At 45.8% G+C, this 17127-nt stretch overlaps 1 protein-coding gene across 3 annotated transcripts in view; it reads left to right on the top strand.

The window, feature by feature from the left end:
• Positions 1 to 17127, top strand: part of abca2 (ATP-binding cassette, sub-family A (ABC1), member 2) — a 739176-nt gene that overhangs the window by 271930 nt on the left and 450119 nt on the right. For all 3 annotated transcript variants that reach the window (XM_072488215.1, XM_072488216.1, XM_072488217.1), the window contains one exon: positions 6791 to 6912. In XM_072488215.1, coding sequence (XP_072344316.1) covers positions 6791 to 6912 — 122 coding nt within the window. The remainder of the gene's footprint in view (positions 1 to 6790; positions 6913 to 17127) is intronic.

The raw sequence follows: 17127 nt of genomic DNA on the forward strand, positions 1-17127 counted from the left end.
CATCATGCAATCTGTTGGCCTCCTCTTTGTGCCCAGATGGCGATGGAGACATTTGTGATCCCGTTTAGAATGTGAATGCTGTAGATCAGAAAAGAAAAGAAATGTCCGCAATGCACCTTTGTTTGATCATGTAGTTTTAGGTGACCAATGAACTTATAACTAGGGGCGAGATCTACTGGCCACATTATGCACAGAAGGCAGCGATGCGATGCAACGCGACCGGTAGATGCCAGGCGATCCCTCTTTCAGGATCTAACGCGATCCCGCGAGACGGCGTGATGTGAATGTGGCAAATCTGCATATTAAAATAAAACAGCTAGTCTCACTCTAATTTGCATTCCCATGATTTACCCAAGGTGAGAGTCTCCCAGGTGTGGGATCTAACTCCCTTGCCTTGGAGATCTCAGGCGAGCGCCGTTCAGTGCTGGTCCCCCCAAATGGGGACAGGATGGAGCAGGATGAAGACAGACACATAGTGTTTGTTTACTTTCACTGTCATTTCCTTATTCCCTGTCATGAATTGTCCTGTCTCTGCCTGCAATGGATCTACATTTGTCTTTGATAATCTTTTCCTTTTTAAATACAGTCTCTCTTTATGTTTCTCGCTAGTTTACTTTATATTCTATTTTCTCTTCATCGATTGCTGAATTCTAAAAGACCAGCCATGTACCTCGCATCCAGCCTCGCCGACACACACCTATGATTAATGCACATTGGCGCCCACCGAGGCATGCCTTCCAACCCAAAATATTGCCTGCATTGCTTCCAGAGCAAAAAGCAGCGGGGCGAGCGGACACCCCTGCCTCGTCCCCCAATTCAAACCGAAGCGTTCCGAACACGTCCTGTTTGTCCGGACACTAGCCACCGGCTGCCTGTACAGCAGCCGATCCAATCCACGAAGCCCTGCTCAAACCCGAACCGACCCACCACCTCTAACAAATATGTTAATTTGACCCAATCCAAAGCCTTCTCCGCATCCATTGCCACCGCAACTTCTACCTCCTGTCCCTCCGAGGGCATCATAATAACATTGAGCAACCTGCGCACATTTGTCAACAGCTGACGCCCCTCCACAAACCCCGTCTGGTCCTCTCCTATCACATCCGGCAACAGACCTCTGTCCGCAATGCTAACACCTTCGCTGGCAACTTCATATCCACAGTTAACAGTGAAATCGGGCAGTATGGCACACACTGCTCCGGGTCCTAATCCTTCTTTAAAATCAATGAAATGGATGCCTGCGACAATGTGGGGTGAGCATCCCCCTTACCCTTGACTCATGATACATCCCCAGGAGCAGGGGCCCCAGCTCCATACCAGATTTCTTGTAGAACTCGGCTAGAAGGCCCTGGGCCTTCTCGGCCTCCATCAAACCCACGCAGTCCATCACCTCCATTAGCCCAATCGCGGCCCTTAATCTCAGCACATTCTCCTCCCCCACACTCGGGAACTCTATCCCATCCAAGAACCGCCTCATATCTCTCCCCCCGCCCCAGACAGAGGCTCTGACTCATACAGCCATCTCTAAAAGGCCTCAAAGACCCCATTCACCCCTTCGACTCCGACCTTGCCTCTCTCATCCCTCACCCTTCCGATCTCCCTCATTGCTGCCTGCTTCCTCAGTTGGTGCGGCAACACCCTGCTTGCTTTCTCCACATACTCATACACTGCCCCTCTGGCCCTCCACAATTCCCCGACCGCCTTTCTCGTGGACGACAACCTAAACCTGGAGCCTCCCTCTCTCTCTCTCTCTCCTTTAGTAGCACCTCGTCTGGCACAACAGAGTACCTCTGATCCACACTCAAAATCTCCTCCACTAGCCTCGCTCTCTCTTCTCATTTCACCCTCTCCCTGTGCACCCAAATTGAGATGAATTCACCCCTTAAGTGCCTCCCATAGCATGGAGACTGTGACCTCTCTCATGTCGTTCAGCTCTACATAGCTTTGGATGGCCGTCCAGACCCTCTCATACACACCCTTGTCCACCAGCAATCCCACATCCGACCTCCACTGCGGCCGCTGAGCCTCCCCTGTGCCAACCACAAATCCACCTAGTGCAGTGCGTGGTCGAATACTCCGAATTGGTCACCCCCCGACAGTGTCCTATCCATCACAGAAAAGTCAATCCGGGAGCATACCCGGTGCACATGCGGAAAATACGAGAACTACTTTGCCCCCAGCTTCCCAGACTGCCACTGGTCCCCCCCCCCCCCCATACAGCCAATGAAACCCCTCAAATCCTATGCCATAGCCAATACCTTCAAAGACCTGGGACATGACTTGTCCAGCCTTGGATCCAAAACTGTGTTAAAATCACCCCCCCCCCCCCCCCCCGTTATCAGCCTGCGCATGTCCAGGTCCAGAATCTTCCCTAATACCCACCTCAAGAAATCAAGATCGTCCCAATTTGGGGTATAAACATTCACCAGAACCACAGGCGTCCCTCCAGCTTCCCACTAACCATCACGTATCTGGTACCAGGGTCAGTTACAATACTGCCAACCTCGAAGGCCACTTTCTTGTTGACCAGCGCTGCCATCTCCCTCGTCTTTATGTCTAACCCCGAGTGGAACACCTGCTCCACCCACCCTTCCTTAGCCTCATCTGATCTCCCAGCTTTAGATGCGTCCTCTCCTGAAGAAATGCGACATCCGCCTTCAAGCTCCTCAAGTGTGTGAAAACACGCGACCGTTTATCCGGCCCATTCAACTCTCCGCAAGGTCCGTGTAATCAACCGGGTTGGGGGGACTTCCCCCCCCCCCCCATCCTCCCAATCCACCCTTGAACCCCCAACCCCCCAAACAACAAACATGCAAGAAAAAACAAAAGGCACGCTCACCCACTCCATTCCCATCACCATCACCTTCGCCAATCCACCCACCCTGTGTGCTCCATTCTATACATAGCACAACTCCAAAGTTCAATGTCCTCACATTCCTCCCAGCCCATGGTCTCTCATAAAGTCCTTCACCTCCTCCGGTGAATCAAAGTAGAACTCTTGGTTCTGCTACGCGATCCACATACGAACGGGATACAGAGCCCCAAACCTCACCCTCTTCTTATAGTGGGCAGTCTTGATCCGATTGTAACCGGTCCTCCACTTGACTAGCTCCGCTCCCAGGTCTTGATAAATACCCAATTCGTCCTCCTCCCAGCTGCACTTCTTTTGTCTGCCTCACCCACCTTGTAATCTTCTCTTTGTTGAGAAAATAATGCAGCCTCACCACTAATGCCCTTGGCAGCTTCCCCGCTCGTGGTCGTCTCCCCAGCACCCTTTGCACTTGATCCACCGCGAAAGGACAGTCAAAGACCCCTTCCCTCATCAGCTCCTCTAACATGTTTGCCACATATTTGGCAGCCTGCGCTCCTTCAATACCCTCAGGCTTCCCAATGATCCAGAGATTTTGCCTTATGGAGCTATTTTCAAGATCTTCCAACTTTTCCTCAGCCTTTTTTGGCTGCTTGTCACCACCCCGATCTCCGCCTCCAGCGAGGTCAACCGATCCTCGCGTCTCTAGTAATCTCTAACTGCTGCCTCTTGCTCGTTACACTCCTCGTCCGGTAAGCCATAAGCCGGTCCCACTAGAGGAGTATTACGTTCCCGCAGTACTCATGCACTTTTTGCCATCAAACACCCCTCCGATCTGGGGAAGGACCAAAAAATTCAACATTGAGAGGGAGCCACCAAATATGTGATCACTCACTCCATGGCCGCCAACTGAAGTGGGGTACCATGAATTTGATCCAGATTTCCAAGGATGAGAGCAGAAATATGAGGATATACTCATTAAGAAAGGATGCACATGTATGGGGGCCTCTTTTGTCTTGAAGTGACCCAAAAGGCTTTAGAATTCTGAATGGTTTTGATTATGTAGACTTAGAGCAAACATTTCCACTTGTGGGGAAATGCAAAGCTCAAGTATAAAGTTTGTCACCAAGAAATTAACTAGGAAATTCAAAAGAAACTTCTTGCCCAGAGAGTAGTGGGAATGTGGAATTCACGAGCACAGGGATTGGTTGAGGTAAAATTGTATTGATATACTTAAGAGGAATCTGCATAGGCCATTGAGGGAGAAGAAAATAGAGGTTCTTGCCAATGGAGTTAGCTGAGAAAGAATGAGAGGAGGCTTGAGTGGAGCATAAACACCGACATGGACTGGCCTGTTTCTGTGCTATATATCCTATATAATATGAATGAATAAGTGGAAAGAATATGAACCTATTGATGACCCAAAATAGAGAGTATGTCAACCTAGATTGCTTCTGTGTTCTTTCTGGTGAAGGCTAGAGAGCAAATTACTTATCTATGGTTGATGTGTGGCATGGGACGATGCATTGGGTAGATGATATGTGTATGTGATGTAAAACTGAGGTGATGTATTACTATTTCTTAAGAGGCACCTATTGATATTATAGCAGCATGGTTGATATAATTGACATGATTGGTATTACAGCACCCGTATCATTGACACAGGGATGACAACATGAGATATTTTACTGGAGGCGGGTAGGGTTGGTGATGTAATTCTCTGTTGTATTTCCTGAATTTGTTGATTCTGGGAACACTGGAAATTTGAGGAGCAGCAAGATTTATGATTGAGAGCTTGTCAAATGGCCCACTATGATCATCCTGCTGCTGCGTCAATTAAGGAGAAAGATGGCTGGGCACAGGAACTGCACGCTTATTGTTCAAATGGTTTAGCTGTGGTTGTTCAGTGAAACACATTGGAGAAAGGAAGCTCATAATTAAGGCCAAGAAAATGAAGGTGCAGTTTCCTGATTCTCCTTTTAGCAATTGAAGTGAACCTGTGTATATTGAATAAATATAAATGTAATATGTTGTTTTGTAAACTTAGAAGAGAGATTCATTCCATCAGCAGTTCCTCAACCATGATCTGTAATTTTTAATAGGAAAATGCATTCCTTTATTTGTTCCATGAAGTGCTAAATGAATCAACCACTTGGAAGCATCGAGACCCAGGGCGACTTTAGGAGTGTACATTTTCAACTTCAAGTCTCCAGAGGCAAGATCCCCAATGAAAAATGATTTGTTTTTTCTCTTGCTAATCTCCTGAATATTGGTATACAGGACTATCATTTCTTGTTACGCTTTTATAGAATTGTAGCAACTTGCAGTTCAGAAGGAGACTATTTGACCCATTTTGCCTGTGCTAGTTTTTTGAAAGAGCAGTCACATCTCTGCTTCCTGCCTGGAACTCTGCAACCTCCTTGTCTTCAAGTACCTGTTCAATTCCCTTTTAAAATTATTTATGGTATCATCTTCTCCCACTTTTTCAATTCCCTCCTGTTCCTTTACACAATCTTCCCGGGTATTAAATGAACATTTGTCAGAGGCACCCTTTCTCTCTTTTATTTTAACTTTTATTTACCTTGTCATCCAGGGTGCAGTAACTTTGCTGCTCGAACTTTCCACGTCAGAGGAATTTTGTCAGTTTGTACATGAACAATCTCTTCCTCGGATATTCCGCGTTGCTCCGTTACAGCTTTGCTCCAAAACTGTTTTTTCCAGTCTAACTGTGCCTGGTCCCTTTTAAAATCATTGAGGTCAGCTCTTCCACAGTTGAACATCTTTACATGTGATACTTTCTCTTCCACAGTTAATTTATTTTGTGGTCATTGTTGGCCGAATGATCTCCTCCTGGAACATAATCCATTTGCCCGACTTAATTTCCCAAAACCAAATCTAATACTGCTTTCATCCTTCCTTCCTTCCTTCAGCTAAAAGCTTTTTTTATCATACACCTGGGCTTTGTGCTCAAGTCATAATAGAAACCATGCAATGTAAAATATCAAGAGTAGTGTTTGACAAGTCTTATTGTAATATGGTGCCTGCATGTTTCACCGAAAGCACACTTACATCGGAGCTAGAAGGTTGGGCATTCAAGCCTAAGAATTGAATGCTTAATGTCAACTACCTACAGCGCAGTACTCCGGGACTGTTGTACTGTTGATGATGCTGTTTTTCAGATGAGACATTGAATAGAGATTCCATCTGCCTGTTCTGGTTGGAATACAAGGTCCCTGGTACCGTTTGAAGAACAGCAAAGGAGTTTTCTCATTTTGTTACAATCATTTATCCTTAACTCATGCCATTCAAACAGATTAATTGGTCATTTATCTCTCTGCTCTTTTTGGAACATCACTGTGCGCCAGTTGACTGCCATATTTACATAGATAATTAAAATGATTACACTCCATAAAGTAATTCAATTTCTGTGAAAAGCTGAGTGTTCTGTAAGGGCAACTGGTGCTCTGTAAGGGCAAGTTGTTTTCTCTATTATCAAGGTGCATTATAGCTTCTCTATTCTCGTGTTAACTCTTCAATAAAAGCTTGTCCCACACAATAGTGTAGCTTGAAATCTTTTTAGGAGGCACACGAATGGGAAGAGCACAGTGTGTTATAGGAATGGGTGTCAAATGTGGCTATATTTCAGAATATTTATTCAGCACGGCTATTGAAGTACAAATGAGAGCATTGGGGCTTTTGAAGAAGCTAGTTCTTTCGAGTGCAGGTAATTTCATCTTCTGTCCCCCAGTAAATAGTATGATTGTAACCACTTATACCAACAGTGACTTACAGGGCTTTGACAATAAGTTGCACAGCTAACTGAGTTGAGCGAGTGAATGTACTACAGCCAAAGTTGTCCTTCCTCTGCACTATGTTCTCCGAAGAACCTTTTTATTTTTAATTTGGTCTAAAAATGCAGCAACTTTCAAAGCTTAAAGTTTTGGATTTAATTATTTTGTCTATGCTCTTGTGTCTTATTAGGCTTCACCCTGGGATCAGTTGTGAAGGATCAGGATGAACTTCAGAACTTCTTGACACACAACCTGTCCATGTCCAACGAAACAGCTGGCCTCCTACTGGGATCAAGTGTCAATTTGAAGGAGGTAAGAGAAATAGGAATGAAAATGTCCAGTTGACTAGATGAATCCCAACACCAGTACCCGTTTGGGAGTTTATGGAACGAGACAAGTGTATGGACAGGTATACGCCAGGTACGCTGTCACATGGAGTCAATAACTGTAAGAGACAAAAGTAGGAGCATCAAAGTTTCAATTATGGCTTTTCTCTCCTGATCCACTTGTGCACTTGAATTGACCTATTTTACCGGGAGATCCAAAGATGCCTTTACGACTGAGACGAGAATTCATAAATCTTCATGCAGGTGTTTTAGCGATAAGGGATTGTTTAGGGGAAAGCACAGAATCACAAGCAAACTAATTGGAAGCAAATGTTTCTTTTTCTTGAGTTGCAGTATTCTTCATTGCGTGAGAGGATCTAAAATTGGAGAGATAGGAGATTGATTTAAACCCTTTCAACCAATTCTGCCAAAACTGCTGCTGTGATTGGAATTGGGAAAGCATGAAATAAAATGTCAGAATGACCGTCTTTTTGCTATCTTCACTGCAGGCTGCAATTGAATCATTTGTGTGGTGCGAAGTTGGGGTATGTGGTACACAATACTTTTAGCTGCTCATGAGCAGGGGTGTTGTACCTAACCTTCAAACATAGTCCTTTAGACAGAATAAAACATTTTGAACCTCATTTATAATATGGATTATTTTCTTTTTGAAGAGAAGCTTTTGCTGATTTTTAGTTTTGCACTCTGCCCTCCTGCAAGCGACAAGCATTTCCTGCCCACCACGTTGGCCTGTTTCATTGTACGTTATGATTGCAATTGATTCTGGAGTATTGAATGAACTGCAAGGGGCCTCTTGTTTATCTAAGCAAGTATGGGTAGATCTCGACTGCGTGATAGTGCAAATGGGTGATAGTGTAAATCATCAATACATATCACAAAAAGCAAGGGACATACTATAGAGCCCTACAGAACCCCACTGGGAATAGCCTACTGCTCACAAAGACCATCGACCATTGCTCTATGGTTTCTAACTATAATGGGCCAGGGTTTAGAAACTCCAATGTATATTATGGCGTTCACCTGACCAATAACTTTTTGTTGATTTGGCTCGGATGAGCATAAGAGCCGTCATTTGAGGTGTGATTCATCAGTCTTCCGAGACACTTTAATCAAAATAAGCTTTATTCTTAAGAACTTAGTTAACATTTATATAAACACACAGCAAGAATTCTTATCAATTATAAACGTAAAGACACCCCACAGCTTAATGAATTTCCCCTTAACTGTTCCAATTCAAAAACAAAATCCCATAAACCAAAACCCCCTTTTTGATGGCGTGGCCCGGCACTCTGTACTCTCACTTAAATAAGACTGGCTTTTCATGAGATTCTGATCCCGTCTTACCAGCAGGTTTAAACCCTTCCGGAAAGCTAACTATATCTAAAGCCACCACCAAGGTGATTTTTACTGGAGCAGATATTTGAAATGAAAATAGAGAGACAGGCCAATACTTCTGTTCTCTGTCTAAGCAGCCACATGTGAAAACGAAATCAAAAACAACTCACACAGCCACAGCCCAGCTCCACCCACTCAATGACATCACTGAAACCATGTGATAAGACAAAAGCCTTTCTTAAAGGGACATTCACATGACACTAACACTGAACCATTTTCGGATCCAACTTGCTACCTCCCCTTCAATTGCATGTGCTGTTACTTTTCTGTCTCCCTTACCAATGCACTTGCTTGAATCCATGTAGACTATATCAAACACACTACCCTCATTGCTGTTCCTTATTAATTCCTTTCAATCAAGTAAGCCAGGCATGACCTTTCCTTAAGAAATTCAAGCTGACTGCCCTTGATTAATCCATGTTTTCCTAAACAAAGATTTATGCTACTCAGAATTTTTCGATAACTTGCAACAACTGAGGTTCGGCTGATTGGCCTGCAATTACTCAGTCTGTTGCATTCTCCCTTTGAAGCAATACAGATAGATTTAATTTAAGTTGGTTTACTTGAACTTGGTGTTTCTGGTGTCACGTTTTTAATCCTTTGTCCTGTTTTGAACATAGAACTGGTTGTTCTTTGTATGCAAATGCCTGATCTTAGATAAGCGATAAATTATAGATTAGAGTCTTTAGGTTTCAACATTCGCACATCTAAAGCTAGGTATGATCTGCACAATTTTGTTTTCTTACTTATTGAACTGTTCATTAGCTTGGATTTATAGGTATAATAATAATATAATAATCTTTATTATCACAAGTAGACTTACATTAACACTACAATGAAGTTACCGTGAAAAGTCCCTAGTCGCCACATTCCCCCCGCCTGTCTGGTACACGGAGGGAGACTTCAGAATGTCCAATTCATCTAACAGCATGTCTTTTGGGACATATGGGAGGAAACCGGAGCACTCGGAGTGAACGAACGCAGACACAGAGAGAATATGCAGACTCCGCACAGTGACCCAAACCGGGAATCGAATCTGGGGCCCTGACGCTGTGAAACAGCAGTGCTAACCACCGTGCCACCATTATGCCCATGTAATTAATTTGCAAGGATTTTATGAACCATCATCAGGACTTTTGACCACTCCTTTAGAATCATTACAGTTCAGAAGGAGGCCATTCGACCCAATGAGTCTGCAGTGACCCTCTGAAAGATATTACAATCCCAGAGCAGACCTCAACAGTGGCTACGATACTGGACTGAAACCTCCAGATTTTATTTTAACTTATAAGGCTGTGCGGAAAGAATACTTTGCTTCAGGAGTGACTACACAAAATAATATGGATTTGGTATTTTAAAACAAAACTTTATCATGAACACAATATTAAACTCTTTAACATCACAAACAAAAATAGTTTACAATTGTTCCTTAAACATACTGCTCCATACAGTAAATACAATACCCTTAATTACTTTCTATGTTCCCAATTAAACACCAAGAAAGAAAAAAAAACATACATCTCCTAATCCATTCTACATCCCAATGGCACAGATAAATAATTGCTTTCCAAAACAGATTTGGTTCCTGTTAGAGCTCCTGCAGACTCTGGCTGGATGTCTTCAGAAAACCTGTTTCAGCTGGTTTGTTTCAGCTTTTTCCTTGTCCTCTGCTTTAAGTACTATTACTCTTTTTTAACTATCCTACTGTAGGAAAAAGTACTTTATTTGTGGTCTAAATGGTAGCCAGATCAAGACTCAAAAGCCTACTCAAAATGTCTGAATATCTTAGCTCCACCCAGTAATTACACCATCTCCCCAAGCTGAAACAAATTAACTGCCCAGGTTGGAACACATTAACTCCCCAGGGATTCCCCCTAGTCAAACAACAGTGCATTAGCTTAGCCTTTTGCTCTGGTCAATTTCACCTTTGCTCCAAAAATCGTTCTGGTTTTGCAAAACAAGATTATTTTAAAAACAAGACTATTGTAGTCAAACACACCTAACCCAGGCTTTTAACCCTTAAAACGCCAATGTTTAGAATCCAATATATCTAAAATCTTGCATTCATCAGAAAAAGCACCCTACCTAGGCCCACCCCCCTGCCCTATTCCCGTAAGCCCACCTAACCTTTAGACACTAAGGGGCAATTTTAGCATGACCAATCCGCCTAATCTGTACACCTTGGGAGGTAACCGGAGGAAATCCATGCAGACACCGGGAGAATGTACAAACTACACACAGTCACCCAAGGTCGGAATTGAACCCGGGTCCCTGACAGTGCGAGGCAGCAGTGCCAACCACTGTGCCATCGTCTTTCAGCATTCAGTTTTATTGCCAGTTGTCACTTTGTACTCGCCGGCTCCATAATACAGGTTTTTGTCCAGGATGTTTCTGGATCTCTCTCTCAGCTCTATTTGCATCTCTGCACCCACTATGGGTTTAAAATGGAGAGTGGTTGTAACATTCTCATGGTGTTGTGTCTGTAAATGTTTTTCCACCTGACATGATGTGACCATCACCAAAGTCCTTTGTGCCAGTTCTAACAGCAGTCCTTAACATTCATCAAGCGGTATTTCATAAGGCCCATTGTACTCGCATTGGGTTCCTTTTTTATCCATGTTTTCACGTTTTCTTTTGCTCCTGGCCGATACACTCCGACCTTGCACCCTCAATTCCTGAGCTCATTTAAAAGCCTGCTGCCGGTATCTTAACTCTCATCAAATCCCATTCACTCATCACTCTCATGATTGCTGGCTTACATTGGCTCCTGGTTCAAGCAATGTATTAAAATTTCCATCTTTGTGTTCAAATCCCTCCATTGTACCCCCACCCTCGACACACCAACCCCAACCCTGCAACATAGGAACAGAAATAGGCCAATTCGCCCCTCGAGCCTGTTCTATCATTCAATAAAATTATTGCTGAACTGTGACTTAACTCCACACTTTTTGAACTGAAACCAAAAAGTGCTGGAAAAACACTCAGTGGATCAGGCAGCATCTGTGGGGAGCAACAGAGTTAACAGCTATTTTGATCAAACCTCAACATGAAACGTTAACTCTATTTCCCTCCACAGTTGCTGCCTGATAGGCTGAACTGTTTTACTTTTTTTCTTTTTCCTCTTATTATTATTAGTCTGATCGTTGGGCCATATGCTGCCTGCTGTTGCTGTTCTCACCTGATTACTAACTGGCCTGTCCACACAACCTCCTCTCCCCCGCCCCCCCTCCCCCACCTCGCTGGTCTTGCAGTCCTGCTGCCTTGACTTTCTGCCAGTGCCCGCAACAGCTTCGCAGGTAACCAGGATTGTCAGAGCTGCGTCTCTCCGTCGTTATGGATCAGCCTCCGACTTAATTGATTTCCCACCGGCGTTCTACTATACATTAATATTCCCCAATATATAAATAAAAACCTTAAATTCATGAATTCACTGTGTACAACATCATGGCTGATCAATTAAAAGAGCCCTGAGGAATCATGCTACTGTAATTCAACGCAATAAAAAGAAAGAAATACAGTTTAATAAGTGATATTAGATGACCCCAGTGGTAAAGATACAGAAGTAGTTGACAGAATGTGTGTGAATGTGAAAGACTTGTATTAATGTGGTGCTCAGGACATCCCAAATGTTTTATAGCCAATGAATTACTTTTGAAATATACTCCCTGATGCAATGTAGGAAATGTAGCAACCAATTTGCGCACAGCAAATAGCAGTGTGAAAATGACCAGCTAATCCACTGTAGCGATGTTGGCCGAGGGCTAAATATTGGTTCAAACATCAGGGAGAATTTCCCTGCTCTTCATTGAAAGATAGTACAAGGTGCAGGAGAGGAGATCTAAAGTTTTGCACATCTGCAAGCGTACACGGGCTGAAGCACCTCATGTGAATCAGCGGATCAGTCACAGCTGAACAGTTGCCATAGTGCAAAAGGACGATGGGGGAAATCATAAAAAGCCATCATTAGTTCCCACAAGCAAGGACTATGACTAGGTGTGATGAATCAGCCTTAAATATTCACTTCATCCAAAGATGTGTGATTTCTTCCTCTTTGTGCTTGTTGCCATTTGTTTCTTGAAGAAAAGTAGTTGTGGCCTGTGGCTAAATCGTTCTGGGGCTTTGATTTCCAGTTTGCAAGGCCAAAATAACTATTTTATTTAATGAGCCTATGTTCCTGGAATTTGAGCCCAGTGTTACAGCTCCAATAGGTGACACTAAAAGTTGGCATAGTAAAACTAAAAGAAATGCACAAGAAAAGACCGCAGGGCTCAAATATAACAGTAATTTAAATTTTTTAGCAGCTCATGCTCGGTTTCCCCACACTGATATGGAGCCCACATCAACAGAAATCATGCACGGTCTGTTCATTGCAATGTAGATAATGATTCTTTGCTCTTGACTTGAAGCAGTGCTGAGGGGGGGTGACAAAGATCAGGCAAGAGTGTGGAGACATTTCACACCATTAATATCAATGAATGAAGCGAGGTGAAACTGATTTAAAAGATTGTGTATTTCACTGTCTAAAGCTACAGTAAGGAATATATCCACTGTTACTGTGAGATGGAAAGCTGCTCTGTTATATAACCAGCTACGTCGAGAAAATATCGTCATTTTACGCTGATTCCAGATTGGTTGAGTGTATTTGTATTTTCCCATCTGCATTGTTAATCACTTGATGTGTGATGCAATGTGCATTTGTGGAACCAGTGGGGGGAACATGTTTGAGTGGTTGTCATCCACATGTGACTTGTTGAATGTTCTGGCGAGTACGCTGACTTTGGTTTTCACAGCCAGTTCATTTTTATAGTACCATCCCTAACTGAAAGACATCACTAAAAGTCTTGAGGTTTCTCGGGAAAGTATGTTGACAATTTTGTATTTCTGGCTGTTATATCAGATTTTTGGGGAAATCGAAGTGTAACCTCAGGTTGCGAAGGAAACGGAGGTTAACTTAATCCATAAGTAAAACATGCAGAGCTGTCAGAAATCACGTTTTGACAGGAGTTCGGAGCAAGCAGGCTGCAGAGAGCCGTGTGGTTTTTTTCTCACTGGAACGAAGGAGGTTGAGGGGTGACCTGATCGAGGTCTGCAAAATTATGAGGGGCATAGACAGAGTGGATAGTCAGAGACTTTTTCACAGGGAAGAGGGGTCAATTACTAGGGGGGCATAGGTTTAAGGTGTGAGGGGGAAAAGTTTAGAGGAGATGTACGAGGTAAGTTTTTTACACAGAGGGTAGTGGGTGCCTGGAACTCGCTGCCGGAGGAGGTGTTGGAAGCAGGGACGATAGTGACATTTAAGGGGCATCTTGACAAATCCATGAATAGGATGGGAATAGAGAGATACGGACCCTGGAAGTGTAGAAGATTTTAGTTTGACAGGCAGCATGGAGCCTTTAAAGAAGTTAAGGAGGAGTTGTTCAAAAAGCACGTGAAGTTTGGTCTGCTCTTCCCGGCCCGTCTTTGGGTTACGCATCAGGGCCAACACCACTTCTCCGAGCCCGAAGAAGTGATGGACTTTGTGAGGGATCAGGGGCTGGTCTCGAAAAAAGGGCCCGCGGACGCAAGCTAGGGTCCGAGAAATTACTGGTTAAAGGGACGCTTACTGTGCCTGGACTGCAGGTCGACTGCTTTAAAGGTGCCTTGTGGTGTAGTTTTTGCCGGCAGTTTTTGCCTGTGGGGGGAGGGTATTCCCCCCCCCCCTCCCCCCCCCTTTCGAATGGTCTTTTCCTTTTTTTCTCTCCTTTTTTTTTTTCTTCTGTTGTGGTGGGTACCTTTTGTTGGGCTCTCTGAGTGTGCTGGAGCCTGCATTGTAACAAAAGGGTGGCCGGTCAGCAATGGGGATTAAAGATGTCGGTTGGGGGCTTTTATGTCTATGGTTTTTATGTTTGTTTTCGGATGGGGGATGTACGGGTACTGGGTTATTGCGATGTTATATAATTTATTTATTTATTTTTTGGTGCTGAGAAAGGGATGTGGGGTTAACACTTTTCTGTGTACACAGCTGGAACTGTGTTGTACCTGGACCAGCCTCGCGGTGCTGTTTGATGTTTACATCTTGTCTGATCTTTCCCATCTTAGTGAGACTGCTCCAGTGGGTCGGAGTGGGGGTTGGTGTGCTGGGGAGTGGGGAGATGAGGTCGGGGAAACAATGTGAGTGAGACAAGTGGGCGCGGAGGGATGAGTCACCGGGCTAGCAGATTGGCTAGTCAAGGGAGCCAGTGAATGGCAGTGTGAGGTTATCGGGGATGTTGCAAGGGGGGGGTGGGGGAGTTATATTGCTGACGTGGGGGGGATCTGAAAGTAGGTAATGGAAAGGGAGGTCGGGGGTGGAGGCAGCCAAGAGGCGAGCCAGGAATAGCACGGTGCATGGGTCGGGGGCGGGCCCAAGAAAGGTTATGGCTGACCGGTGGGGCGGGGGGGGGGGGGGGGGGGGGGTCGTGCCCCCAACCAGGCTGATCACCTGGAATGTCAGGGGTCTAAATGGGCCAGTTAAAGGGGGCACGCGTGTTCGCGCATTTGCGGGCTCTAAAGGCGGACCTAATTATGTTGCAGGGTCACATCTGAAAGTGTCTGACCAGACTAGGCTAAGGAAGGGCTGGATCAGCCAGGTCTTCCACTCAGACTTGGATTCTAAGTCCAGGGGGGTAGCAATTATGATCAATAAGCGGGTTCAGTTTGAGGCGGAGAGCGTAGTCGTAGACGGCGGGGGCAGATCCTTATGGTAAGGGGCAAGCTGGAGGGGAGAAGAGTGATGCTGTGGTGAACATATATGCGCCGAACTGGGATGACGCTGACTTTATCAAAAGAGTGCTGGGGAAGATCCCGGACCTAGACTCACGTAAGTTGATAATTGGGGGGGGGGGGGGACTTTAATACGGTCCTTGACCCGGGGCTGGACCGGTCATGTCCCAGAACGGGCAGACTCCCAGCAATGGCAAGGGAGCTGAAAGGATTCATGGAGCAAATGGGGGCTGTGGACCCATGGAGAGCCAGACAGCCAGCGGGAAGGGGCTACTCGTTTTATTCGCATGTTCATAAAGTATATTCTAGGATTGTTTTTTTTTATCGTGAGCAGGGACTGTGTAGGGGAGGGAAAGAATACGGAACACTCAGCAATCACTATCTCGGACCATGCCCCGCACTGGGTGGACCTGCAGGTCGGGGGGGGGGGTGAATTACCAACGCCTGCAATGGAGGTTAGACGTAGGACTGTTGTCGGAGGAGGGGATATGTGAGAGACTTCGGATGTGTATGCAAAATTACTTGCAGGTGAATGATACGGGGGAGGTTTCAGCAGCGACCCTGTGGGAGGCGCTGAAGGCAGTAGTGAGGGGGGAGCTGATCTCAATTCGGGCTCACAGGGTCAAGGCCGTCCGAGCAGAAATGGACAGATTGGTTAGGGAAATTCACCGGATAGACGAGGAGCATGCGGGGTCCCCGGGGGAGGACCTACTCAGGGAGAGACGGAGATTGCAGGCGGAACTGGGGGTGCTATCCACGTGTAGGGCCAACTTAGGAAGTGGAACAACTTAGGAAGGCGAGGGGAGTGGTGTATGAGCATGGGGAGAAGGCCAGTAGATTGCTAGCGCAGCAACACAGGAAGAGGGAGGCAGCCAGGGAAATATGTAGAGTGGTTCATGGGAGGGGTGCAGAGTGAAGGACCCGGTAAAAATTAAATATGGCCAAGAGTGAGATGTTTGTGGTGCAGGCAAGAGGCCAGGAGAATAGACTGAAGGAGTTGCCATTTAGGCTGGTGGAGGAAAATTTCCGGTACTTGGGGATACAGGTGGCACGAGACTGGGGCAGGTTGCATAAGTTAAATTTGATTAGGGTGGTGGATAAAATGAAGAGGGAGTTTCGTGGATGGGATGCACTCCCGCTGTCACTGGCGGGGAGGGTGCAGACTGTAAAGATGACAATCCTCCCTAGATTTCTGTTCATCTTCCAGTGCCTCCTGATCTTTATCCCACGGTCCTTCTTGAAAAGGACTGACAAAATCATCATGAGCTTTGCCTGGGCAGGAAAATCCCCGCGGGTGAAGAAGGCGATGCTTGAAAGGAGCCGCAGCGAGGGGGGACTGGCATTGCCGAGTCTGATCAACTACTACTGGGTGGCTAACACAGCCATGATAAGGAAATGGTTGGTGGGTACGGGGTCTATCTGGGAGCGAGTGGAGGCGGCTTCGTGCAGGGGCACCAGTTTGGCAGCCCTGGTCACGGCTCCCCTACCGCTGTCGCCGGCCAGGTACTCCACCAGCCCGGTAGTGGGGGCGGCCCTGCGGATATGGGGCCAGTGGAGGAGGCATGTGGGGGTGGGGGGTTGCGTCTATCTGGGCTCCAATATGTGATACCCATCGATTCGCCCCCGGGAACATGGATGGAGTGTTTTGAACATGGCGGGGGTGGGGAGGATGGGCGATATGTTCCTGGAGGGGAGCTTTGCGAGTTTGAGGGACTTGGAGGAGAAATTTGGGATGGTAAGGGGAAATTAGTTTAGTTACTTACACATGCGGGACTTTATACGCAGACAGGTCCCATCCTTCCCATGCCTCCCGCCAATAGGGATCCAGGGCAGAATAGTCTCTAGAGGAGAAGGAGGAGAGGGTAGAGTTTCGGATAGCTACAAAGTGCTCATGAAGGGGGAAGAGTCTCAGACGGAGGAACAGAAACTCAAACGGGAGGAGGAGTTTGGTGAGGAGATGGAGGACGGGCTGTGGGCGGAAGCTCTGAGTAGGGTAAAGTCAACAGCAACATGTGCCAGGCTCGGCCTGATTCAGTTTAAGGTC

Source organism: Scyliorhinus torazame, chromosome 22, assembly GCF_047496885.1.
Source record: "Scyliorhinus torazame isolate Kashiwa2021f chromosome 22, sScyTor2.1, whole genome shotgun sequence".
Classification (NCBI taxonomy): domain Eukaryota; kingdom Metazoa; phylum Chordata; class Chondrichthyes; order Carcharhiniformes; family Scyliorhinidae; genus Scyliorhinus; species Scyliorhinus torazame.